Here is a 27,492-nt window from a genome sequence, read left to right as displayed (position 1 = left end):
TTGCTGCTAATTTTCCAGCTTGCTCCTGAAAGCTTTCAAGGAAGCCATGACTTTATTATGTTTGTATTCCTTCCTTGCATCTGAAGCTTCAGTTTATTCAGCTGCTCAAAGATGTCAGCCAAATAGGCGAGGTGCATGACCCATTCCTTACATCCAGCCGGGCAAATAATTCCATCTTACCCTCAACTTAGAAAGAACAATTTGAGTTCATCTCTAAGCTCAAATGCTCACTCAGTTACATTTCCTTTTGAAAACCAGCAAACATATGAACAGTGAACATGAAACAGCTCTCCTGGAGCGGGGGGTGCAGCAGTCACTACACTGGAGGGGAGGGGGTGGGGGTACTCATGGCAGGAGGCCTTGGGAGAGTGTAAGTGTGGCGGCCCTGTCAATGGTTAAGCTGTTTTGAGCCTCATGGTTGAGGGGCTTGTTGGGCCTGATAGGCTGCTGCAGCAGGTAACAGATTCTCACTGCAATATGTGCTGCCCCGGGGAGCTGGAAGGCAATGACAGATCAATACTCCAGATGTCTGATCTGTGATGCAAATCCCCCTGTGACACCCTGAAATTCCTCCTCCTTGGGGAGAATTTCCCCCTGGCTGAGAACCCCTGCTTTAGGGTGTTCCACTAGTTATATACCTTAATTAGTTTTGATAGGTCAGACAATCTCCCTAGTCCTAAAGCCCTGACTCATCATTCATATATATATATATATATATATATATATATATATATATATATATATATATATATATATATATATATATATATATATATATATATATATATATATATATCACTCATCAGGCTGTAGCATGGCCTCTAACTCCTCCACTTGTTTATTAGTCATTATATATGCCCACCCGCCTTCTGCAGACTCCTTTTGTTCTTATGTTCAGTTCCTCTTTACTGATGAACTGTTGTTCTTTTATGCATGCTGTAGTGCGTCTCGTTCTCAAGCCACACACAGCCACTCTTATCCATCGCCACATTCCCCCCCAGGCCGTAGCATCCATGTCTCCCGGAATAACAAGCATTCTGGAGCTGCTGAAGGAGTACGTCAGGCACTATCGCCCACTGGACGAGGAGGAGGAGGACAAACACCAACATCCTCAGCAGCACACCCACGCCCAGAGGGTGGCCACCACTGTGAAGGTCTACGCCCTGCTCTTCGCCTTCCCCTCCAGAGTGCTGTTGAAGGAGGAGGAGGCTGGGGGGGCGGGGCAGGGGCAGGGGGAGGGTTTGACTGCTCTGCGTTTGTGAAGGGACTCACCTACCTGTTCGATGTAAGTGGTTATGAGTGTTGCTTGTGGCTCTGACTAGTTTGGGGCCAGTTATTTATTTCACTTATTTATTTATTCATTTATTTATTCAGTAAGATTTATTCATTGCTTGTTTTTGTTCTGTTAGAACAACCATAGCTTGTTAATAGTTGCTGACTGGTTTTCTTTATATTTTGTTGCCCTTCATTTTTGCTTGGCTCATTTTGGTAGATTTCCTTACTTCTGTTGAATTCTGCCCTCCTCCTCCTCCTCCTCCTCCTCCACTCCCTTCCCTCCACCCAGCAGCTTCTCTACTCCTTTCCCTCCACCCACATGCTTCTCCACTCTCTTCTTCCCTCCCCTACCAAACTCTTATTCTATGGCTCCCCCACTAACCCTGTCTCTCCCTTCCCTCCCCTACCAAACTCTTATTCTATGGCTCCCCCACTAACCCTGTCCCTCCCTTCCCTGCCCTGCCAAACTCTTATTCTATGGCTCCCCCACTAACCCTGTCCCTCCCTTCCCTGCCCTGCCAAACTCTTATTCGATGGCTCCCCCACTAACCCTGTCCCTCCCTTCCCTGCCCTGCCAAACTCTTATTATATGGCTCCCCCACTAACCCTGTCCCATTGTCTCTGGAATTCTACCCAGAATCAGCGCTTACGCCGGCTTCAACAGCAAAGCGAGCAACATCAATACTAGTCTGAAGGAAATTTGTGACGACGAAGGCGTGGCGTTTACAAATGCCTGGCACCACTTCTTTGAGCGCCCAGACTTGTTTTGGAACGATGGACTACACCTGAATGAGGGGTCGGCGCGTTTCGGGAGGCTTCTGGACGAGGCAGTGAAAAGCTTTTCGAAAAGCCTTTCAAAAAACGGCGGGCGAGGACGGGGCAAAGGCAGCCCTTGATCAACCAACCCGTAGCGTCAGTGCGACTCACAAGAAACTGTGTAACTAACGACGCCTCCGACAAACGAACTGGTACAACTCGTCACGGCCACATTTCTATCATGTACACAAATGCACGTAGTTTAATACCCAAAAAGGACGAAATTAGGGCGTATATTGCAACAGAGAAACCAGATGTGGTAGCCATCACAGAGACTTGGGCCAACTCTACTCATCTAGAATCCGAACTGTCATTCCCTGGGTACGAAAGCTTCTACAAAAGTCGAAAGCACAAGAAAGGAGGAGGAGTAGTTTGCTACGTAAAAAGTACACACCTGCCATAAAAATAGACAAACAGGACGCAGAGAAATACGATTCTGTCTACGTGGAAATAACCGCAAATAACAAGAAACTAACACTTGCAACCGTATACAGGCCTCCGAAACAACAGGCAGCCGATGACACTGCCCTTTACGAAGAGATTCACTTTGTAACACAAAGCAAGGAAGCAATTATAATTGGGGACTTTAACTGCCCTAACATTGACTGGGGACTGATGACTGGAAATCAAGAGGGTAACAGGCTTATAGAAATGGTGGAGGATTTGTTCCTCACTCAAGTTGTAACTCAACCAACAAGAGAAAACAATCTGCTGGATCTGGTATTAGTAAGCGACCCCGACCTCATTCGCGACTGTACAGTTGGTGAGAAACTTAATGGGTGCGATCACCACTTAATCCGTTTTAATATCAACATATGTCACAAACTCGTAGATAATCCGTCAGTGATACCAGATTACAAAAAAGGAAATTTCAACTTAGCCCGTGCGCTGCTTCCTCCTACGACCTGGGACCAACTTGGCATCACCGACAATACAATCGACAACGCGTGGAACGTCTTCAAAGATAAGCTGTTGCAAGTAGAGCAGGCTACAGTGCCTACGAAATCCAGGCGAGTAAATAGGGCCGTAGATCCACCGTGGATGACCAGAGAAATAAAAAGGGCAGTAAACCTAAAAAAAAGGAATTATAATTTGATGAAAGAGAATGCTACGGTCGAAGCCAGCACACAGTACCACAACAGCCTCAGAGCTTGTCGCAGCCTTATTCGGAGTAGCAAACGCAACTATGAAAAGCAAATAGCGCGCGAAATCAAAACTAACTCCAAGAAATTCTTCACGTACATAAGATCGAAAAAGAAAGTAAAATCCAATATTGGTCCCCTGACAGACGAGACTGGATCTGTAACTTAGGACAGTAAACAGATGGCCAGAATCCTCAACAGTAACTTCGCATCCGTATTCACAGTCGAGGACATCGAAACCATTCCCGAGGGTCCTGACCCGCCGAGTGAGATCACGCCGCTGGAAATTGACTCAATATGCGACCAAGAAGTAAAAAAGTACTTGGACAAACTCGACACGAACAAGTCAACGGGACCCGACAGTTTGTCCCCGCGATTATTAAAAGAGCTTAAACAACAAATACTTCAACCACTCACTAACATATTCAACCGGTCAGTTCAACTAAACAAGGTACCGGAAGACTGGAAGATGGCGAACGTTACACCGATTTTCAAAAAAGGAGACAAAAGCGTTGCATTAAACTACAGGCCCATAAGTTTGACATCAGTGGCAGGAAAAATACTCGAAAAGATTATTAGAGATAAACTTGTTAAGTTTCAAAACAATAATATAATCTCCGACACCCAGCATGGCTTCAGAAACAAGCGCTCCTGCCTAACGAATTTGTTAGACTTCTTCCAAGGTATATATAAGAACTGGGATGCCCACATCCCCAGTGATGTTATATACCTGGACTTTCAGAAAGCCTTCGACAAGGTACCGCACGAGCGACTCCTTAAGAAACTGCACTCGGCGGGCATCGGAGCCAATCTGATCGCGTGGATAAGAGATTGGCTCACCGACAGAAAACAACGAGTACTACTCAACGGACAGCCTTCCGATTGGCTTCCAGTCACTAGTGGAGTGCCTCAAGGGTCAGTGCTGGGACCCATCCTCTTTATCATATATATCAATGACCTAGAATCAGGGCTGAAATCCACAATATCGAAATTTGCAGATGACACCAAGGTGGGTGGAGATGCCCTCACAACGGCCGACTGCGAAATCATTCAGAAAGACCTCAATCACATTATCGAATGGTCGGAAAAATGGCAAATGTCTTTTAATGTTAACAAATGCAAAGTCATGCACATTGGGTCCCAAAATAGTAACCATACATACATCATGAATGGGAGACCTCTGCAAGCGATGCAGGAGAAAAGGATCTTGAGTCACTATCAGCAGTGACCTGAAACACGCGAATCACTGTAAAAAAGCATACAACAAGGCCAACATTATGCTCGGGTTCATAGCGAGGAACTTCGAGTGTAAAACACCAGACGTGATGCTATCCTTGTATAATTCCATGGTAAGACCGCACCTCGAGTATGCAGTGCAGTTCTGGTCTCCCAATTACAGAAAGGACATTGCTCTACTGGAAAGGATTCAACGACGCGCCACAAAGATGATTCCAACCTTAAGGGCTCAACCGTACGAGGAACGACTCAAGCGACTCAATCTCTTTACATTGGAGAAAAGACGCCTACGAGGGGATATGATTCAAGTCTTCAAGTATCTAAAAAAGTTCAATAACGTCGATTACTCCAAATTCTTTGAACTGCAAACCAACTCAAGAACTAGAAATAACGGTTTACCCATTCAGTCGAGTCGATGTAACACAGACATTGGAAGGAGTTTCTTTTCAAACCGAGTCATCCGCCACTGGAACAATCTTCCCTCAGAAGTAGTAAATGCGAATACCATCAACTCCTTCATATATAGGATCGATCGTCATTTCGCTGCGTCGGGAGTAAACTGAATAACGAGGGGCTTCCATCTGCTCCTCAATATCGAGGTGCTTTCATCTGCTCACCAAGCCCCAAGTGGCGGTCGAGCAGATTAAATCACCCAAGCGGGCGACCTCGTAATGAGCCAATAGGCTTTCTGTTGCCTGCATTTCCATGTTTCCATGTTTCCCTGCCCTGCCGAACTCTTATTCTATGGCTCCCCTACTAACCCTGTCCCTCCCATCCCTGCCTTGCCAAACTCTTATTATATGCGTCCCCTATTAACTTTTTCTCTCTTTTCCCACTCCAGCTTCTCCTCAGCTACCGTCGGAAGGCAGTCGTGGCACAGGCCGGGCTGCTGGTGGCGTCACAGCTGCGGGTGGTGGTGGACAAGGGCAACTTTGGCGGTGATGACAACAACGGTAATGAACAGCAGAGGGGGCGGTATGCTATGAACCACCGCCACTCCGTCCTCAAGGATCTCAACGAACTCCTTAGCAACCTCAGTGTTGGGGTGCGCACAGGACTCAGGCGACAGTGCTCCACCCTCTTGTAAGGACCTTGGATGGCTGGTGTGGCTGGGTGGGTGTGGCTAGATGTGGATTGTTTGGTGTGGTTGGCTGGGTGTGGCTGGATGGACATGGATGGATGGGTGTGAAAGGGTGGCTGTGGCTGGCTGGGTGTGACTGACTGGGTGGGGCTGGGTGTGAATCTTCGTTGCCAAATTATCGTATTAACCACATATCGTATCTACCATTTTTATGCCTGAAACTCTCGTACCTACACAAGTAACGTGAGAAGATCAAAGTTAGTGCTAAAACTGTTGAATATTGATGTTTTTCGTTCTTTGTTGTCATAGTTATCGGTCAGCAACTACGAAAATGAAATGCGATGAGTACGATAATTTGGCAACGCTGGTGTGAATGGGTGTGACTGACTGGCTGGGTGTGAATGGGTGGCTGTGGCTGGCTGGGTAGGTGTCTCTGGCTGGGTGTGGTCGGGTGTGGTTGGCTGGATGGCTGACCGGCTGGGTGTGGCTGGATGGCTGGCTGGGTGAATGAATATGTTTGTAGTTTTGTGTATTTAGCAATTTGTTTTATTTATCTTTTTAGTTGTCCAGGCAATGATGGCCTGCCATTCCCTTTGGCTGGCTGATTGGCTGGTTTTGTTGTAATACTTATTTATGCGTTAATTTATATAGCACTTGGAGTCATGCCATTGATTGAAGAGGAGAAAATATTGCCCATTGCATCTTACTTTTACATGATGAACAAACTTAGATCAGAATCATTGGTGTTAGCTGCAACATCATTACATTTACTAAACATTCACCCTTTGCTGTGAGTTCTAACACCAACACAGTTTCCCCCACTCAACACACACATATACATTTATTGAACATACAGCCATACCTCGGTTTACGAGTTTAACCCTTTCCATCCGTGACGCAGACGTCGGCGTCATAGTATGGAAAGGGTCAAGGTGAAATGGCAGAGGATTAATCTTCTTCTAAACCTCTCAATCCTCCTCTAAATTCCTCTTAATTCATTCCAAAATTTTGCTCGCACACCAAAACACTTGTAAACCAAAAGGAATTTCCCCATTGAAATTAATGTGAATCCCATTAATGCGTCCCATATCTCAAAAAAATATTTATATATTAATAATTTTACATGTTATTTTATACAGAATTAAAGTAATTTTACCAATAAATAGCAATAAAAAAATAATATAAAACACAAACCATTGATAGGGATGTACCGATACCCGGCACCGATACCGATACCCGAATATTTGACCGATACCGATACCGATACCGATACCTGTGCACCGATTTCTTTTATACAACAATTCCAGCAGCTAAAGGGCAATATCAAATGTTAAGAAGAAAAAAAAAGACCCACTACTCGTTGTTCCACCATGAAGTGAAGAAAGCGAGGGAGGAGGCGCCTCGTGAGGTCTAGTTGACTCAGCTACTTAGCTTTAACTTAATTGCAGTACATTTAGACTGTGAAGAAATCCCCAGACCCTGGCAGCGTTCCCCGTTGCGGGGCGACCGTCTGACTGACTGAGGCAGGCAAATGAGGCGAGTGGAAGGGCTCCGCCAATCCCGCGCCGAAGCTACTAAACCTGTATTGTACGCGTCCGCGGTACCAAAGGCTGTACTGTATACTAAGTATTATATATTTGCATTCAAAGTAATATGAATCTTATCGTTTAAAGTGATGAGAATTAAATCGCGGGAAATTCCAAACTATTAAGTATCATGATAATAGATAATTACACTTTTCTAATACTTTTTCAACAATTTAGAAAATCCAATTTCTATTGAACAAAATTATTTGCAACGAGTGACATGCGACGTACAAAACTCCTTCAGGTATCGGTAGTATCGGCAGAAAATCAGCCGATATCGATACCGATACTCTTTAAAATGTGCCGATACCACCGATACCGATACCGATACATCGGTACATCCCTACTACAAACCAATGTGTTACGGTTGTTATGGAGACTCCCGCAACTGCTAACTACACTCGAGGTGTAGGCTTCGCACCAGGGTTTAGCAGCCGCAGTTTCCCTATTCTCGAGGCACCGGAACTCCGTTCGACCATCAACGTGAAGTTAACCCAATGTATCGTCCGAGATGGAGGGTGAACGGGTGTCAGTCACGTCCAGGAGGGCATACGAGCTGCCGAGGCTCGCCCCACGTTCCTATTATGAGCATAGTATCCACCGTTCCTGTTTTCTTCTTTGCAGCACCATCCCCTTTAACCATCTTTGTGGGGTACATTGTTAAAGCACAATTAACGCAAACTGTACTGATGAAAACACAAAGATCGCACACCAAAGCACAAATGCAATCAGACACGAGCGCACGGGTGCTATCTCTACTAGTTTCCAACACGGACTGAGACTAGGGTTGCCAACTTGCCACCCTTTTTATAAAATACGGAATGCCATTTGTTCCGTATTTGTTTGTCTGAATGGTTAAGGGGAGCTGCCGGTTTTTACCTTTTTTCTTTATTCAATGGGTTTATTGTCATGATTTGTATACTAGACACAAATGACACCATACGCATAAGATTTAGCCCCCAAAAAACAATATCACCTTTCCATTTTTTACCAATGACTATTTTTTGGAAAATTTGAAGGTTTTTTTTAAAAGGCTTTTTCTACTATGATAATTGCTCTACATGGGAACAATTACTAAAGTACAAGAACCATGTTTAGGCTAATGAAAATATAGCGAAATATTGTACGTGTTAATAATCATTAGTTTGCGGAATATAAATTTTCAAACTTTCATGCGCATAATTTCCCCCTAAAAAAATTCAGACATAAATACACCATAACTCACTCACTTCATATATGAGAAAAAAAACTCACTATAGTTTGATTCTTACAAGTCTAGGCATGGTTTTGGTGTTGGTTTCATTGAAATCGGTTGAAAAATGATGGAGAAATTGAAATGCAATGGTATATAACTTACATTTTGAGATATGGCCAGGTAAAGTTTTGGATGCGTAACATTCAAACATAGCGAAGTGATATCATGGCATTTATCCTTTCATTTATTTGTAATGATACATAAAAAAAATATATCTTCATGCTCAGTCATATATTTTGATGTCCAGGCACAAAATATTCTGTCTGTAAGGCTCCTGGTTCCCCTCCCCCCTGCCTCAGCTTGAGGCGGGGTATTAGCTCACAAAGGAGGGGTGTCACAGCTACCAAGCTACTCACTGTTGCCAAGTTTGTTCCAGAATGCTCGTGGAGCATATGTCACCTCCTTCCTCTTCTCTTTGATGTTCTGGGATCTCTTCTTCCTCATGCTTTTCCTTTTAGTATCTTTTTCTTGAATTTTGAGTGAGCAGTTGAGGGCTGTTGATTTTATTCCAAGATGTTGCAAGAAATTTACTTTGTTGTATCCAAAATTATAGTGAAGGATGGTGATTTGAGAAACAAATTGGACTTTGATGCTCCAGCAAACCTGACTTTCTGACACCGCCAGATCTTTGAATGGAAGCTTTCATTTGCGTTCTGAGTGAGCCCCTGAACGCATTGCTCCAGTAGATCTTTAGTTGCCAGGGACTCATAAACTTGTCTGACCTTTTTCTCACTTTCTGCATCAAGATCTATTACTAAAGATGACCTTTTGAATTTGATCTCTCTTCTACTTTTGTGAGTGCAGCTTGGAGCAGCACCATGAGTGTTCCCCTGCTGGCAAAGTCCATGGCGTGGACGTGTCTTGGTGCTGAACACGTGATGGAATGTGGCCATGACTGCTTTCTGCATTTCCACAAATGGTTTATTTATATTGTTTCTTATTTCTTTTCCGTAGTATGATGTCAGGGTAGCAATGGTGGTGTCAGACAGTTTGTTCTTTCCACCCAGGGTACTCAGTCTCCTCCTTTTTCCAGTCTTCATTACAGTCTCCACTCTGTCTTCGTCTCTCAGCTTCCTCAGTCGTGTTCCCATCCTCTTCTGAACGTGATTTATACATTCCAATTTTGTGACTTTGAGTTCTTCGTTGGGCTCACGTCCATTGTTGATGTTGGAAATGGCAAGGAAGGTGCTTGCATCACCCATCACCATCACTAACCATATTTCTGTATCTGAAGCCCAGGGACTCTGATCTTGCAAACATCCTCAGTGCTGCTGCTTTTTCCATGGCTGCTGAAGATCCCTCATAGTTCTTGGTGCATTCTTCATCGTGCAGGGTCCTCCAGACATTGAATTCTTCTTCAGAAAATTTTCCATCTTTCAGTTGTCCCTCTTTGATGCTGCACATTTGGCAAAACTTTTTCTGCACCTCAATATCAACGACAAAGCCAGTGCAAACTTCACTGATGACTCCCATGCTAACCTGTGAAGTATGCCCTCTCTTCATCCACGAGCCACTGTAGGAAATGTTGAAGCTGAGTCTTCCATCTTCATCAGGAACAGTGTCCCATGTGTTGCATGTAGTGCCGGCGGATAGCCTCACATACTTTCTTCTGCTTCACAGTGAAAACAAATACATTTCTTGATAAAGATACTTCAGATGCCTGTAATATTTATTATTTCCCATTACAGGCATGCCATATAACCCTTGTATTCTTCGTGTGCCCGCATATCCAAAATCTTCTATGACTGACTCGTGTACTGCGGCGACATTTCTTCTGTAGGGTGGTGAACGTAGTTGTGCAGATGATTTACATAGTGCAGGTGTTGAGGTGATCTTTTCATTACAGCCTCACAGTGTAGGTCGGTGACAGTCTCGAAGCCATCTGCTGAAAACTGAACATCGTAGTCGTCGCCACACAATATTTCTCTGTCGTTTCTTTTTTCTTTCTTTTTTTTTACGTCGCGGCCTATTGCCCCGTTAGGCTTTTTTACTGGTTGGGGCCTGATGGTCGGCCCAGCCCATTGTGGCGCAGGCGAGTGTTTATAGTGGCGCCATCTTGTTTTGGCTCATACTGCCCCCCGGAGCTCATCTTTGAGCCTCTCTTTGGAGAGGAAATCAATAGTCCGGGTTGATAGATGGTCTTCAGGGCAGCATGTGGGTAGTCTTAGGCCACTCGGCGGTGACTGAAAAATCTCAGCTGTGTGGCGGCCAGGATACGAACCCGCGTCCCTCCTGGATCTCTCGGACGCGGCGCCGGCACGCTAACCACCCAGCCACCGCTTATTACTGCTTATTACTATACATTCTTCTTCACTTGAGGCTATTTTTTTTTTGGATCTTCTTTCAGTATTGTTCTTCGTAGGTCATAGCGAGGTGTTGTGGGCGTTGTTTGTGCAGCAGGAGTGGTGCGTGAGGTCGACGGGCCAGGAGAGCCAGAGGCAGGAGGCGGCAAGGGTGGTGAGTGTGGTCTGGGTGCGGCACTTGCTAAACCTATGTCTTCGACTGTGACCTCTGCCGTCTTTTTATCATGTTTTATGTTCTGTCTTGCTTCTACAAGATGCGTATACTTTTAAGATCGCCGTCCCATTCCCAGGAATGCCAGGAACAGCCCGGAAGCGCGACGCTAGGCAGGGGCCTGGGGAGTGTAACAGGAGGGCAAAGCAGAGCAGCCCCACACTCTGATAAGCTCAGATGGGCCCTGAGGCTGTATGTGTGTGTGAGCCGGGGTATAGAGAAGGATAAATGCCAGATGTCACTAACAGGGTAACATGTGTCTCAAAAATAAATGTAATAATCGATGTATTACATACCTAGTACATATCATAATATGCAGTTTGATGTGTGTGGGGGGTCCATTATATGCACATAAGAAAAAAAGGAATGCGAATTTTAATGAAAAACTTCGTAATTAGATTCTCAAAAGGCATACGCATCTCAATAATTTTTTTCTCAGTTTTTCATTTTGACCGATTTTCTTCGTTTTTCGCCCTGCCGGCCCCCTTAAGCAGGTAAAGTTCAGTATTTTAAAAATGTAGTGGGTGCATTTTTTGGTCCGTAAACTTATGTTTGTCAAGGGTTGTCCTGAAATACGTGTAAAATACGTGTCATAACGTCACTTCCCCCTTCTTCCTGCCTTCACCAGCAGCGGCTGTCAGTCATGGCAGGCCAAAGAAATTTTAGTGTTGCCATCCGTTCCTTAAAATATGGATTCGTTCTGTATTGGAGGATGGGATGTTGCGTTCCTTTTTTTTTTTTTAGCACAAGGTGGCAGCCCTAACTGAGACTCTATTCCCATTGTTTTCCACCTTGAGCACTCTCATCTTGCGGCGAACAAAGGGAACCCTCGCTCACGTTTTCTACTTGTACAAAAAAACACGCCAGTCATCGTCGAAAGACGGGCTTGGTCGGCTAGGCTGACAACAGCCGATAGAGTTGGTCTGTCAGCATCCTCCCCTCCCCTTCATCAGCCGCCACCCGGCAAGGGCCTGTGGTCCCTCCTCGGAGGGACGTACGTGCTCGACCCTGACGGCCTCCATATAGTCCATGTCCCCACCCTTGAGGTGGCGACATAAAAAAAAAGCACAAACAGGATGCTCGTATACTAAGTCACCACTCGTAAACCAAGGCATTTTTTGTGATCTTTTTTTGCTTGTAAATCCAAACACTTGTTAACTAAGGCACTCGTGAACCCAGGTATGACTGTTTATATTTAGTACTTATTTTCCCCATTAAATACCTTTGCGATACTAGAATTTAAGATTATGGGTTTGTTTCCACTGCCCCTTCCTACTGTGCCAACCCAGTACCCACTGCCATTTCTGCAGTGCCCGTACAAGTTCGTGCCGCCCCGGGAGCCCCTTTGGTATTGCTGTTTCTCAATTTTCAATGTCAGGCTCTTTTTTCATTAGCTACTTCTTTCTCTGATTTAGAATTATTCTAATTAAGAAACCTGTTCATTGTTCAAAAGCTTAGTAAAGTAAAAAGTAAGCTTAGTAAAGTAGTCGTTTCAAGGATTCGATTACTAAAAAAATAATCGACCACAACATTTTTTTGAGATAGTAATAGAAGTAATCATTTACAAATAATTGATTACGCCCCACACCGCTCACCCCACGCCAGCCTCCCCAGCACACCCAGCACACATCTGCCGGGGCTGCTGAAGGAGGCTGGGGACTATGACACCCAGGCCAGCATTGTGGAGCTCATGTACCGCCTCACCACCTCAACCGAGCGGAGCCACAGCGTCACACAGTGGTTCCCCGAGCTGGAGTGTACCGTGCAATGCCTCTTCCTCACTATATCAGAGTTTGACCCGGTGAGTGTGTGTGTGTGTGTGTTTACCTAGTTTTACCTAGTTTTACCTAGTTGTAGTTTTACAGGGCCTGGGCTTTACGCTCGTGTGGTCCCGTCTCCGTATCTACATTTATCCAACTTTTCCTTAAACCTTTGCACACTTCTCGCCGATACTACATCCTCACTTAGTCTGTTCCAAACCTCTATATTTCTTTGCGAGAAGCTATATTTTTTTGTGTCTCAGGCATCTTCCCTTCCTCAATTTTTTACTATGTCCTCCTGTGTTCCTAGTGGTAATTTCTTCTTTTAGTAGTAACTCCTCGTTGTCTACTTCTTCCATTTTGCTCAATAATTTGTAGATTTGTATTAGGTCTCCCTTTTCTTTTCTTTGTTTTAGTGTTGGTAAGTCCATTTCCTTTAGTCTTTCCCACAGCTGGGCGTTATCGCGATAAGTTATCGCGGTACTTTATCGCTGATAACAAAATCGGATTATCGACCATCTGCTACTTATTTAAATATATATCGGTATCTTCGTTACTTTTGTAACCAAACTAGCGATAATCGCTACTTTTTTTCCGCCTCTCAGAAAAAAACGTTGTCTCCCTACTGCGCATGCGTGGCCCGGTGTTGTATGAAAAACTTCGGGATATGAAATATCTTCGGTGATGAGATTTCATGCTTAGATCATGAAAATTAAAACACTAGGTTATTTTTTTATGCTTCTCAAAAATCAATATATCATAGAGAAAAATCATTTAACTTTGCCCCCAAAATGATTATTCACTGCCTCAAATTTGATATTCCATATTCGTTTGTGACCATGCCATGATACTGAAGGCACCCGGTGTTGTGTTATTTGGTGTCCCATCGTCAAAAGCTGGCGCTTTTGTTTATAAACACTGGTCTCTCGTGAACTGCGCATGCTCAGACCATTAAGTGTAGACCTGTTCAGTCTCACAATGCTTTTTTAACACATTAAGAGTTGCTGGAAAGCTGAATCAAACATACAGTACCACCATCCTCGCTGTTTCTAGAACGACACTCTGTACATATAAATACAACTCGTACAGAGTGTCGTTCTAAAAACAGCGAGGATGATGGTAGTGGTACTACATGTCTGATTCAGCCTTCCAGCAACTCTTAATTACGGTTTAAAAGCTTTGTGAGATTGTACAGGCTTGCTGGTCTGAGCATGCACCGTTCACGAGAGACCAGTGTTTGTAAACAATTTTTGACGGTGGGGACGCCAAACAACACAACACCGATTCAGGCATTTTTAGTATTACCGTCCATATGTACGTGTCAATGTGTGGTTTTAAGGTTTTGTAAGTTTCCTAAAATACAGATAATGAAAATTTGAATTCATCAACGTTGTTCTATCTGAAATATCAATATAGTATCGTTTTCGCCTATCGGACTTATCGCTAGCTAGTATCGGAATTGTGGATTTGTATCGGGTATCGGTTATCGGTTATCGCCTATATTTGTGTCTCTAGTTAACGAATATCGGTTATCGCCGTTAAGGTTTTTCATTATCAGTTATCGGTTATCGGAAATAAGGTTTTCTGTTATCGTGCCCAGCTATGGTCTTTCCTCGTATGTCAATCCCTCCAGCTCTTGAACCATTTTTGTCGCCATCCTTTGTATTCTTTCTAGTTTCTTTGTGTTTCTTCTTATGGGGAGACCACACTTTCTCCGCATATTCCAACTTTGGTCTGATCATAGTGGTAATTAATTTTTCATCATATCCTTATCCATGTATTGGAATGCTATTCCTATATTTCTCACCATGTTATACAAATCACCGAATATCCGATTAACATGACTCTCTGGCTGTTTGTTATCTTGCATTATTACTCCCAGGTCTCTCTCTTCGTGTACTTTCTTTAATGTTTCACCATCTCCCATTTTATATGTCCATTTTGGTCTTCCTTCACTTTTTCCCATTTCCATAACATAACATTTCTTCGCATTAAATTTCATCTCCCATTCCATACTCCACTTCCAAATATTGTTTAGGTCTCCTTGCAGGATTTCACAGTCTTTACTGTTTCTTATATGTCTTAGCAGCTTTACATCATCTGCAAACAGGCTCATATAACTATTTACTCCCTCTGGCATGTCATTAATATATACAAGGAAAAGTGTTGCTGCCAAAACCGATCCCTGAGGCACTCCACTCTCTACAGTTTTCCATTCCGATGTCATGTCCTTAACCACTTTTCTCATCTCTCTTCCCCTTAGGTAGCTTTCCATCCAGTTCTTCATTTTCCCTTTCAATCCTCCGTTATTTTCTAGTTTCCATAGCAGTCTTGTATGTGGAACTTTGTCAAACGCCTTCTTCAGGTCTAGGTAGACGCAATCAACCCGTCCGTCCCTTTCCTGTATTTTATCTGTCACTCTTGAGTAAAAGCTCAGTAAGTTTGTCACACATGAGCGCCCTTTTCTAAAACCATACTGTTTACTTGTGATTAAATTTTGCTCTTCTAGAAATTGCGTCCATTGTTTCTTTATCACTTTCTCACATATTTTACATACTACACTGGTCAATGATGCAGGTCTGTAGTTCAGGGATTCTTCCTTCCTTCCACTTTTGAGTATGGGGACCCTTCACCACAACCACCACCATCACCACAATCACCACCACAGTTACCAACACCAGCAATAAAAGCCTCGAGCGGATACTCTCCCTTCCCCTCCCTTCCTTCCCTTTCCCCTCCCTCCCTTCCTTCCCCTTTCCCCTCTTCTCTCCCTTTTAAGCCCTCTTCTCCCGCACTTCCCTCTCCCCACCCTCACCTTCCTTCACCCTCTTCCCCTCTTCTGAACCATCCAGCCTCCCCCCCTTCCTGCTGCACCCTTCCCTCACTTCCCTCGTGCCGGGTCGGTGGTCAGAGCTGTTAGAGCGTTAACGACCCCGTCATTGAGTCACAACTATTGCCCTTCCTCTCCCTCGCCCTCTCCCCTCTCCCCTCTCTCTCCCATCGGTCTCTCCCTTGGCCTCTCTCGGTTCCTCCCTCCTTGTTCAGTCTTGGCAGCTTCTTTCTTTATTTTCACTTTTTTTTTTTCATTTAAAGAATGTTTAGGATAGTCACTTATTTTTTTTATTATAGAAGGATTTTTTTCTTTTTCTTTGTTCAGTTCTTGACCTACGTTTACGATTAAAAACTCTTGTAGGGAATGGGAAAATGTGCACTTTGACTGAATTATAGGGTAGAAAGCGTGAAGAAATTGTATTGGAACGAGTGCAGCATAAAAAGGGAAGATTGTAGAAAAGTGTATATTTTTATAACATATTTATATCTTTATTTATTTATTTATTTTTAAGCGAGGCGTTGAGTATTAATGGAGTTTTGACTGTTCATTTATAAGCTGGTTTCGTTCGTGTAGACTGATTTACTTACAAGCAGAGATAGCTGTTGTTTTCTTGTATATGATGGAATGGTTGCTGTGCTGTTTTTTTTTATTATTTTCTCGTACATGTATATTTTCCACATAATTTATATCACGCGTTTTATGAATTAGTCATTTTTTTAAAGCTTCTTCAGATAAAGTCACTTGTGGGAAGTACGTGTTTTCTATCATAAGTAAATCAAAGTTAAATGATAATGGCACTCTTGTAGGCTTCCGTTTTTTTCCGTAACTTTCCGTCTATTTCCACAATTCATTTCCTTCTAACACCTTTACATCCCCTCTTTCCCAACCCCAACTCCCTCTTCTTCCCCCTGCACACAATACAATGCCACAACACACACCAACATTCCTCTCCTTCCCTCCCACTCACGTTCTTCCTCCACTCATTAACCCTTCCCTTCCTTCCCTTCCTTCCTTCCTTCCTTCCTTCCCTTCCTTCCTTCCTTCCTTCCTTCCCTTCCCACACTCACACACATAGTTACGCTCCCCTCTTGCCTCACCCCTTCCTCCCACACTCAACTCTTTCCGCCCACACACTCATCCCACATTTTCCCCATTCCCCCCATCACCCCGTCCTTTTCCCCTTCCTCCATATCCATCCAGCCATCCAGTCACACAACGATAACCCATCCATAAAGTCACCCACTCATCCAGTCAGCCAGTCAGCCCACTAGTCAACCAGACAGTCAGCCACCCATTCAGTCAGCCATCCAGTCAGTCATTCAATCACCCAATAAGTCAGTCAGTCAGTCAGTCAGCCCTTCAGTCAGCCAGTCAGTCATGCATTCAGCCATCTAGCCATCCACTCAGCCCTCCAGCCAGTTAGTCAACCATCCACCCAGTCATCCAATAAATCACCCCTCCAGCCAGTCAGTCAGTCAGCCAGCCAGTCAGCCTGCCAGCCACTCAGTCAGTCAGTCAGTCAGCCAACCAGTCAACCTGCCAGCCACTCAGTCAGTCAGTCAGTCAGTCAGCCAACCAGTCAACCTGCCAGCCACTCAGCCAGTCAGTCAGTCAGCCAGCCAGTCAACCTGCCAGCCACTCAGTCAGTCAGTCAGTCAGCCAACCAGTCAACCTGCCAGCCACTCAGCTAGTCAGTCAGTCAGTCAGTCAGTCAGTCAGTCAACCAGTCAACCTGCCAGCCACTCAGCCAGTCAGTCAGTCAGCCAGCCAGTCAACCTACCAGCCAGTCAGTCAGTCAGTCAGTCAGCCAGCCAGTCAACCTACCAGCCAGTCAGTCAGTCAGTCAGTCAGCCAACCAGTCAACCTTCCAGCCAGTCAGTCAGTCAGTCAGTCAGCCAGCCAGTCAACCTACCAGCCAGTCAGTCAGTCAGTCAGTCAGCCAGCCAGTCAACCTTCCAGCCACTCACCCAGTCCGTCGGTCCTCCGTGCGGGGTCGGGAACTGGCGGAAGTGGCCCCTAATTGTCCATTGTGGAGTGATGGGACAATTATGGTCAGCTTATAATGGCCGGACCACATTTGCGGCGGCCCCGTTTGTCCAGCCCGCTGACTCCCAGATGGATTAGTCTTGTTATGTACGCACGGACGCCCCCCCCTTACCATCTTACCCCCTCCCCTTGTACGCCAGCTCCCCCCCCCTTCTCTTCCATCCTCCCGTAACGTACATACCACACTACTATCGTCGCCCTTGCTCTTCTTGTTCTTCCTTCGTCTTAGTCTTTGTCAACTACAGCGGTTTTTTTTTCTAAGTGAGGGAGTGCAGGTTAGTTGTTGTTGTTGGTGGTGGTGGTGGCTGTGGTAGGTGGTGGTAGTGGTTGTTGTTGGTGGTGTTTGTTGTTGTTGTTGGTGGTGGTGGTAAAAAATTTTGTTTGTTTGTTTGTATGCAAGAGTAATAATAAGAGATACGATACAAGTAGAAAAGTAATCCTGGATAATAGTATAAAAAAGAAAGGAAACGATAAGTGATAAGAAGAGAAAATGGTTTTAAACAAAAATATACAGAAAAGCAAGAAGAATCAAGTAATCATGAAAAACAATTAAACAGAAGAAACAAAATATAATAAAATTGGCTTTGAATAATTTATAGCCGAGTCTGAACAACCAATAACATCCATTCAACAATACGCGACAGTGATAACACATAAGAACCCCAACGTAACAACATAACATATATACGCCCGCCATGCTTCATAAACCTCCCCATCCTGTCCCTTGATCTACCCTGCGTCCGTCCTCCTGGCTTCCTCTCCTTGTTTCCCCTTCCCTCCCTTTTATTCTTACTCTTCCTCCATCAACATCACTTTGTTTTCTCCCTCCCTCATTCCAAGAACTCATCCATTATTTCCTCTTCCGCTCGCTTGCTTTCTCTTCTTCCCTTCTTTATCTAGCTCTCTTCCCATTCTTCATCTTCTCCGATCAGCCATTTCCTTTCATCCTCTTTTCTCCATCATTATCTTTCCTCTCCCTTCTACTCTTCTTTCCAATTTAGACATCTCCTTACCTTTCCTTCTTCCTCCTCATCCTTAGCTCTTTCTTTCTACTCCTTTCAGCCTACATATTATCTTCCCATTATTTTTTTCCCTCCTTTCCGCTCCCTTTCCCTTTAAACTATTCCATCTATGTTTTTTCCCCCTTTTTTTTCCTTTCCTGTTTTTTTTAACCCTCATCATCAATTTACTCCTCTCTTATCTACTCCTTTCTGCATCTCTCATTATTTTCTCCTTCATTCTTTTCTTTCTTCAACCTCTACCTCCCTCTTTCTCACTTTTCTTCCTTCTCTCATCCCTCCTCCTTCCTCTCATCAATATATCTTTCACTCTTTACTCTCTTCTTCCTCCTCTCTTTTCGTTCCTTTTCCTCCCTCCTCCCTCGCGCCTCCCTTCCTCTTTCATCAATTTCTCCCTCCTTCACCCTTCCTTCCCTTCTCCCTGTGTAGAGCCATCACCATATCCTCCCTCTCCCCTTCCTTCCTCCCTAATCACTTCTTCCGCACTCCTAATCCTCCTCTCCATCTCCTCCCTTAACCCTTTTTCTCCTCTTCATCTCCTCCCTTTCTCATTTACCCATTTTCTCCCTTTGTCTCATTTCTTCCTCTCTCAATTCGTCACCTTTTACGTAACTCCTAATTTATTCCTCAGCTCAGCCCTTCTCTTCCCTTCCACCTGTCTCCCTTTCTTCCTCTTTTCCATCCCCCTTCCTTTTATCGTCTTTTTTTCTTCTTTTTTATTATTACTATTTCTTATTTTCCTTTTTCTTCTTCTTTTTCTTCTTTTTCTTCTCCCTCTTCTTCCCCATTTCCCCATCTTTCTCTCTTACCTTATCCACAGCCTCTCTCTAATCTCTTCTCTTCCCCCATCTTCCTTCCCCTTCTTCATCTCTTCATTATGATATCTTCTCACCCCCTTCTCTCTTCCTTCTTTATCTGTCCTTCACTTTTTTCCTTCTCCTTCCTCATTCTGCCTTCACCTTTTTCTCTCCCCAGTTTCTCCTGATCATCATTTCCTCCTCTCTTCCTCCTCTCCTCTTCTTCCTTCCCTTCCTCCTCCCCCTCTTACTTTACCCATTTTTAACTCCTCACTCATTTCCTCCTCTCCTCTATGCCCATCAGCTCCTTATCTCTCCTCCACTTCCTCTTCTTTCCCCCCTCTTCTTCCCCTTCTAGTACTTTCCCCATTTCCTTCTCACCCATTTCCTCTTCTCTTCCTTACCCCCGTTCTTCACCACACCTCCTCCTCCTCCTCCTCCCCCCTCCCTGCACTCGTATAAAAGGCCTGGCAGTCAACATCCTCTTTTACTCACTAAGATCTGGCGGCCTCAGACTCACAGACGAAGAGATAAAAGAGGCAGAAGAGAAAAGACATACTGAGCCCCGTCAAACAAAGGGCCACAGAAACACGACGACCTGGATCTGATGCTGGAGGGGTCGTACATAAGAACATAAGAACATAAGAACGCAGGAGTCTGCAAGAGGCCGGTAGGCCTGTACGAGGCAGCTCCTTTGACCCTAAGCTCCCGTGTATCTAACCCCACCTAATATCGCTGTCCATGAATTTATCTAGTCTATTTTTGAATGCGACAATTGTATTGGCACTCACCACATGATTGCTAAGCCTATTCCACTCATCCACCACCCTGTTAGTAAACCAATTTTTGCCTATGTCCCTGTTGAATCTGAATTTATCCAGTTTAAACCCTTTACTTCGTGTCCTACCCGGTTCTCTTACCAACAAAACCTTATGAATGTCTCCCTTATTAAGGCCCTTCATCCATTTATAAACCTCGATCATGTCTCCACGCACCCTTCGCCTTTCTAGAGAATGCAAGTTTAACTGTTTGAGTCTTTCCTCGTATGGCAAGTTTCTCAACCCCTGAATCATCTTAGTCATCCTCCTCTGCACCGATTCTAACATTTTGATATCCATTCTATAGTAGGGTGACCAGAACTGAACCGCATAGTCAAGATGAGGTCTAACTAATGCTAAATATAGTTTGAGGAAGACTTCGGGGCTTCTGTTGCTTACGCTCCTTGAAATAAATCCCAGTACCCTATTAGCTCGATTTCTAGCTTGAGTGCATTGTGCCCTTGGACGGAGATCAGAGCTCACTAAGACCCTAAATCCTCTCGCACCCAGACCTACTTATGAGAGTGTCATTTAAGCAATAGTTATGTGAGGGGTTGTTCCTACCTACACTCAGAATACTGCACTTCCTACATTGAACTCCATCTGCCATTTATCCGCCCAGTCATATAATCTGTTGAGTTCACCTTGGAGAATACTAGCGTCCTGATCCGACTCAATTACTCTACCGATCTTGGTATCATCTGCAAATTTACTAACATCACTACTAATTCCTGTGTCTAAGTCATTGATATAAATAATAAACAAAAGTGGACCTAATACCGAACCTTGTGGGACCCCACTCGTAACACATCCCCAGTCAGATCTTTTACCATTGATTTGCACTTTTGCTTCCTATTGCTAAGCCACGCCTTGACCCAGTTCAAAACTTTACCCTCTACTCCGTGAGCCTGTAATTTAAGCAACAGTCGTTGGTGAGGAACTTTGTCAAACGCTTTACTAAAATCAAGATAGATTACATCATAATTTTCATCTCTGTCAACCGCCTCAAATACTTTATTGTAGAAGGACAAGAGATTGGTGAGGCATGACCTACCTTTTGTGAACCCATGCTGCGAGTCGTGACTTAAGCTATGTTTCTCTAAATGCTCCCGAATGTTCCTGGCTATTATGGACTCCAGCATCTTCCCTATCACCGATGTTAAGCTAATTGGGCGATAGTTTGAAGCAACTGACCTGTCCCCATTTTTAAAAATCGGCGTCACATTAGCTACTTTCCATAGGCTCGGCACATAGCCAGTATTTACCGACATCTTAAAGATGTCGGTTAGTGGGTCACTGATTATATCACCTAACTCCTTTAATACCCTCGGAAATATCCCGTCAGGACCTGGCGACTTGTTCTTCTTAAGCTTATCTATCTCATCCTGAACTACTTGCCTGGTAATGATTATATCCCTCAATTTATCGCCATCCCCGCCCTCGTACACCTGAACTCTTTCCGGTATAGTCGTTCGATCCTCCTGTGTGAATACTGAAAGGAAGTAGTCGTTCAACAATGTGCTCATATTTTCGTAATTTTCTACTAGCTCCCCTGTGTTTGTTTTCAGCGGTCCAATTTTCTCCCGTGTTTTTGTTCTATACATCTGAAAGAAGCCCTTAGGATTACTTTTCGCCTCATTTGCTACTTTGATCTCATAGTTCTTTTTTGCTATCCTGGTGTTTTTCTTAACTAATCTAGATAGTTCGACGTACCGGCCCCTGAGATGTGTTTCCCCATTCTTTATTTTCTGATAAATTCCCTTCTTTAACCCAATCTCGTGTTTTAGTCCACGAGTCATCCACTTAGGATCATTGTTTTCTTTTCTAAGTGTTCGCTGTGGTATATGCTGTTCTTGCCCCTCTACTATTACTCTAACTAAATCATTGTAAGACATTTCTACCTGGTTCTCCTGGCTCTCCAATCCACAGTTCTGGCCCTCATGAATCCCTAAATTATCCCAGTTTACCCCTTCAAGATGTCTTCGAAGCCCCTCGTAGTTTGCTCTTCTAAAATCTGGCACTAACACTGGGTTTGGTTTGCGGGTTACCGCCCAGTCTAAGCTAAAACGAACCGTTCTGTGATCATTATTTCCTAACTCTCCGCCCACCTCCAACTCACGTAGCAAGTTCCCATTATTGGTTAGGACTAAGTCTAATATGTTATCTCCTCTGGTAGGCTCAGTAACTACCTGCTTAAGGAAATTATCTTGTATAACTTCAAGAAAGTCCTCGGCTTCCAGGTCACCCACTAGATCTTCCCAGTCTATATTCCTATAATTAAAGTCCCCCATTACGCAGACATTTCTACTCATACTCGCCCTGCCAATCTCCTGTTGTAATATACTCGTGTCCTGCCTGTTAAGGTTGGGTGGCCTGTATATAACTCCTAGAGTTAGTTTTTCTTTCCCTTTGTAAACGTCCACCCAAACTGATTCTGAATCCATGTTAGTTTTGACTGAGTTGTTAACTAAACATTTAAGTGAGTCTTTAACATATAGCGCAACTCCACCTCCCTTTCTGCCCCTTCTGTCTTTGTGAAACATCTGATAACCCGTTATTTCAAATTCTGATCTAAAATTTCTATTAGCAGTGTCTCTCCATGTCTCAGTGATCGCTATTATGTCAAAATTTTCTGAACAAGCTTCACCCCTTAGTAAGTCTATCTTGTTTCTGAGGCTCCTGCTGTTAGTATAGAAGATTCTTAGCCCGTCCTCTGTTACTCCTCTAGAATTACTTCTAAGCTGCCTGGTTATATTATGAGCTAGATGTCCCTCCCATTACTCCTCCCATTGCTCCCATTACTCCTCCCCCTCGCCTATACTAAAAAATCCTCAGGGTACCAAGTGCTCGCTCAAGGGAGTCTGAGAGAGCCTCAACACCCTTGAACGTCAAGTGTATCCCGTCACGGGCGTAGAGGGCGTCGTTGCCAAAGAAGAGGTCCCAATTGTCGACGAACAGCCACCCATTGCGCTCGCAGTGCTCAGCAAGTCTGCTGTTCACTGCTATCGCCCTGGACAGCCATCCATCGCCAACGCCCTCCTTGGCAGGACGCCACACACTACTGGCGACCCACCAGCGTCACGTATCCTGCCTAACAATTCTCTAAAACGCCTGAGAAGGTCCTCGCTTGGCACACGAGAACGTCGTTTCCGCCACAGCTGAGAAAGACAATGGGGTTCGATCCTCGCTTGCCATACACGCCTCAATCCTGTCTGATATATGGCCCACCCCTGCCCCTGAAACACACCCTCGTCCTGTTCTTATCCTTGGAGCAAAATACCTGTCAACATAACGAACCTGACTATCACCAACAACAAGAACCCGACGGTCGGAAGGGGGCCAGGAGGGTGGGTGAAGGGGGAGGGAGGGACCTGCTGTGAAGAACGAGGAGAAATTGTGGAAGAGGTGGAAGGTGGAAAGGGGAGGAGGAGGAAGAGGAAGAAGGAGAAAGGGAGGGTGAGGTGGTGGAGGGAGGAACGGACGAGGAGAGGGAGGAGGAAGAGGGAAAGGGAAGGTAAGGGACAGGTGTTGGAGGGAGGGACGAGCGAGGAGGCGGAGGACAAGGAGGAGAAAGAGGAGAGGAGGAGGAGGGAGGAGGAAGGGGAGAGGGAGGAGGACGGAAGGAAGGCGAGGTGGAGGCGGAGGAGGAGGAGGGAGGAGGAGGAGGAGGATGAGGAGGAGGAGGAGTATGTGAAAGGGAGTGAGGTGGGGAGAGGGACGGACGAGGAGAGGGAGGAGGAAGAGGGGAAGGGAAGGTGAAGGACAGGTGTGGGAGGGAGGGACGAGCGAAGAGGGAGGACAAGGAGGAGAAAGAGGAGAGGAGGAGGAGGAGGGTGGGCAGGGAGAGGGGAGAGGGGGACGGAAGAGGAGGAGGAGGAGGAGGAGGAGGAGGATGAGGAGGAAGGAGGAAGAAGGAGGAGGTGGGAAGCAGGAGATCGGAGATGGTCGAGGAGGAGGAGGAGGATGGGAGGGGCTGCTGTGTGGGTGAAGACAATACTAGAGGGGAGGAGGACGAGGAAGATGAGGAAGAGGAAGGGGAGGAGGAGGAGGCGGGGCTTGTTGCTGCTGCACTAACCAGTAAGTGTACCTGGGCGGCGAGAGTCGTAACCCTATTCTCTAACTCTATGATCCTCTGATCATCCTTCTGAGTCTTAACGCAGAACCTACAAACGTCCTTGGAAAGAAAGTACTGCTTGGCCATGCGAAGGCCACACCCAGAACAACGCTTGAGGGACGTCATGGTGAAGATATGGGCGAGGCAAGACGGAAACAATTAGGCGCGTTAAAACGATAACAAAGTACGCAGCTGCGGTGAGGTCGTCAGGTCAAAAATGTGTATCTAGGAAAACAAACCAACAGCTGCGGTGAGGTCGTCAGGTCAAAAATGTGTATCTAGGAAAACAAACCAACAGCTGCGGTGAGGTCGCAGTCAGGTCAATTCCCCGGGGAAAAGGGTGTGTCTCGGGTAAAAAGGCGCGGTTATTTCTACCCACCAAGACAAAACAAAGGCCAATATTAATATACTGAGAAATCACTTATGTAAAGAAGATAATAACTGTGTTCACTAGGTTTGCGCGGAAAGTGGATTATCTAGTGTTTTGTGTGGACTTAGAAATTAACGTAGCTTGGCGCGCCTGATTTACGTAGTCCTATTATCACAGCACAGTAAAGTATCCTAATAATAGAAGGAGAAGAAAACACAAAAGCAATATTAAAAACACAAAAGCAATATAAAACCGTGTAGCACTGGGTTGGCGTGAAAGAATGTTGAATTTAGTGTAGATGTGGGAAGCTTAATACACTTGTCCTAGGAGTAACTGTGGATCACTATCTAACTAAGTAAATACTAAATCAGAACACTTAGCGGTCTGTAGTAGAAGGCAGGGTAATCCTCCTGGTTTTGTAGTCCTCCAGTACAGCAGCAGTTCACAGAAGCACAGAACGCCTCACACCGCAAAAGCAGAGGAAAACAGAGGAAAGAGCGAGTTGGCACCACACAGCAGCGGGGTAAAGTCACGTGTGAACCCAAGGAAGGTCGCGCGCTGACTGAGGAAGGTCGCGCGCTGACTGTCGTAGTCGTAGTAGTGGTGGGGGTGGTTGTGGAGTAGGGTTAGAGAGAAAGGAGAATGGGAAGGCGGGTGCAGGGAAAACAAGAGAGGTATGGGAGGAGAGAGAGGAAGACATAGGATGCATTATAGTGGTCTTCCTCCTCCTCTTCCTCCTCCTCTTCCTCCTGGTTTTGCTCCTCTTTCTTGTCTTCGTCCTCCTCCTCCTCCTCCTCCTCCTCTTCATCCTTCTTTTCCTCCTCCTTCTTCTCCTCTTTTTTATCTTCTTTTTCTAGTTTTTTGGTGTTGTTGTTGATTTTGTTCTTGTTATTGTTTTTTTGTGATTGTTGTTGTTATTGTTGTTGTTGTTGTTGCTGTTGTGATTGTTGTTGCTGTCGTTGTTGTTGATGATGATGATTTTCTTGTTCTTGTTCTTGTTCTTCTTTTTCTTCTTCCACTTCTTCATCTCCTTCCTCCTCCTCCTCCTCCAACTCCTCCTCGTCCTCCTCCTCCTCCTCGTCCTCCTCCTCCACCCACGTTCTTCCCTTTCCTTTTTTCTTCACTTTTGTCTTCATTCTTTTTTTTTCTTTTTTCTTTTTTCTTTGTCGTTCCTGAGCAGCGGCGGCATCAAGAAGCCTCAAGTCTAATGCATTCCTTATACGTAGACTTTTTTTTTTCTTTTTATACATTCTCATTGTTTCGTCTTTTTTTTTTTTTTGGGGGGAGGGATAGTGGGGGTACTTGGTGATAAGACAAAGACGCTCGGGTTTTGTTTGTTGTTTTCTTCCTCCTCATAAAGAGAGAGAGAGAGAAGTAAGAAGACAATGGTAGGAAAAAAAAGAACATGTATATATTTTTTCTTTATTTTTCTTCTTTTTTTTTCTTCCTTCCTCTCCAGTTTGTGTTTCTTAATGTCTTTTTTCTGGCTATTTTTATTTCTCTTTTCTTCCTTATAGCTTGTTTTGTTTTGTTGTTGTTGTTGTTCTATTGTTCTTTCCTCTATTTTTTTTTCTCCAAAGCGAACCCCCAACTTAACACACCCCAGCCAACACCCCGAACACTCAACTTCACCCCAACCAAACTAACCACCTGTTCACCAGAACCCAGCCCTCCTCCTAACTTCACCCTTTCCGAACACTCAACGTCACCCCAACCAAACTACCCACCTGTTCACCAAAACCCAGCCCTCCCCCTAACTTCATCCTTCCCGAACACTCAACGTCACCCCAACCAAACTAACCACCTGTTCACCAAAACCCAGCCCTCCCCCCAACTTCACCCTTCCGGAACACTCACCCTCACCTTAACCAAACCAGCATTACCTATTCACGACAACCCAATTCACCCCAACTTCACCCCCAACCTTCAATAACACGCAACCACTTCAACCTCACCAACTCCAAAACAACCTACTCAAGAATCTACCTTCCACACACACACACACACACACACACAAATCAACCAACATAGCTTTCTTCTCCCTCCTCGTTTACCCCCTTCTTCACTTTCCCTTCTCCTCCTTCTTTTTTCTTCTTCAGCGCCCACTTCTTCACCCTTTTCTTCAACGCACCATTTCTTCAGCACACCCTCTTCTTCACTCCCTTCTTCACCGTCCTCCTTTACCCCCTTCTTCACCTCCCCTTCTTCAGCGTTCCCCTTTCTTCTCCACCCCCTTTTCTTCATCAACCCCCCTTCTTCAGCGCCCCTCCTTCTTCACCCCTTCTTCAACGTCCCCCTCTTCTTCACCCCCTCCTTTAACGCTCCCTTCTCCAACGTCATCCTCTTCCTAACCCCATTCTTCAGCGTCATCCTCTTCCTAACCCCCTTCTTCACCGTCATCCTCTTCCTAACCCCCTTCTTCACCGTCATCCTCTTCCTAACCCCCTTCTTCACCGTCATTCTCTTCCTAACCCCCTTTTTCACCGTCATCCTCTTCCTAACCCCCTTCTTCACCGTCATCCTCTTCCTAACCCCCTTCTTCACCGTCATCCTCTTCCTAACCCCCTTCTTCACCGTCATCCTCTTCCTAACCCCCTTCTTCACCGTCATCCTCTTCCTAACCCCCTTCTTCACCGTCATCCTCTTCCAAACAACCTTCTTCACCGTCATCCTCTTCCCTTCTTCACCGTCATCCTCTTCCTAACCCCCTTCTTCCCCGTCATCCTCTTCCCTAACCCCCTTCTTCACCGTCATCCTCTTCCTAACCCCTTCTTCACCGTCATCCTCTTCTAACCCCTTCTTCACCGTCATCCTTCCTAACCCCTTCTTC

At 45.0% G+C, this 27,492-nt stretch overlaps 1 protein-coding gene across 1 annotated transcript; it reads left to right on the top strand.

The window, feature by feature from the left end:
- The first annotated feature begins 278 nt into the window (after positions 1–278).
- On the top strand, positions 279–12,973 carry LOC126994125 (uncharacterized). Its single transcript, XM_050853368.1, has 4 exons — positions 279–370; positions 943–1,285; positions 5,311–5,552; positions 12,529–12,973. The coding sequence occupies exons 1-4, from the start codon at positions 279–281 to the stop codon at positions 12,734–12,736; spliced, it is 885 nt and encodes a 294-aa protein (XP_050709325.1). The 3' UTR covers positions 12,737–12,973.
- The last annotated feature ends 14,519 nt before the right edge of the window (positions 12,974–27,492 follow it).

This window comes from Eriocheir sinensis, unplaced genomic scaffold (genome assembly GCF_024679095.1).
Source record: "Eriocheir sinensis breed Jianghai 21 unplaced genomic scaffold, ASM2467909v1 Scaffold724, whole genome shotgun sequence".
Classification (NCBI taxonomy): Eukaryota; Metazoa; Arthropoda; class Malacostraca; order Decapoda; family Varunidae; genus Eriocheir; species Eriocheir sinensis.
The sequence above is the reverse complement of the archived record's forward strand: the minus strand, read 5'-3'. Positions and strand labels throughout refer to the sequence as shown.

Bases quoted from the DNA above. Each gene is read 5' to 3' on its own strand.
- LOC126994125 (XM_050853368.1), top strand. From the start codon at position 279: ATGAAACAGCTCTCCTGGAGCGGGGGGTGCAGCAGTCACTACACTGGA. The intron at 371-942 runs GTAAGTGTGGCG...TGCATGCTGTAG, and splicing joins GCAGGAGGCCTTGGGAGAGT to TGCGTCTCGTTCTCAAGCCA. The intron at 1,286-5,310 runs GTAAGTGGTTAT...TTCCCACTCCAG, and splicing joins GACTCACCTACCTGTTCGAT to CTTCTCCTCAGCTACCGTCG.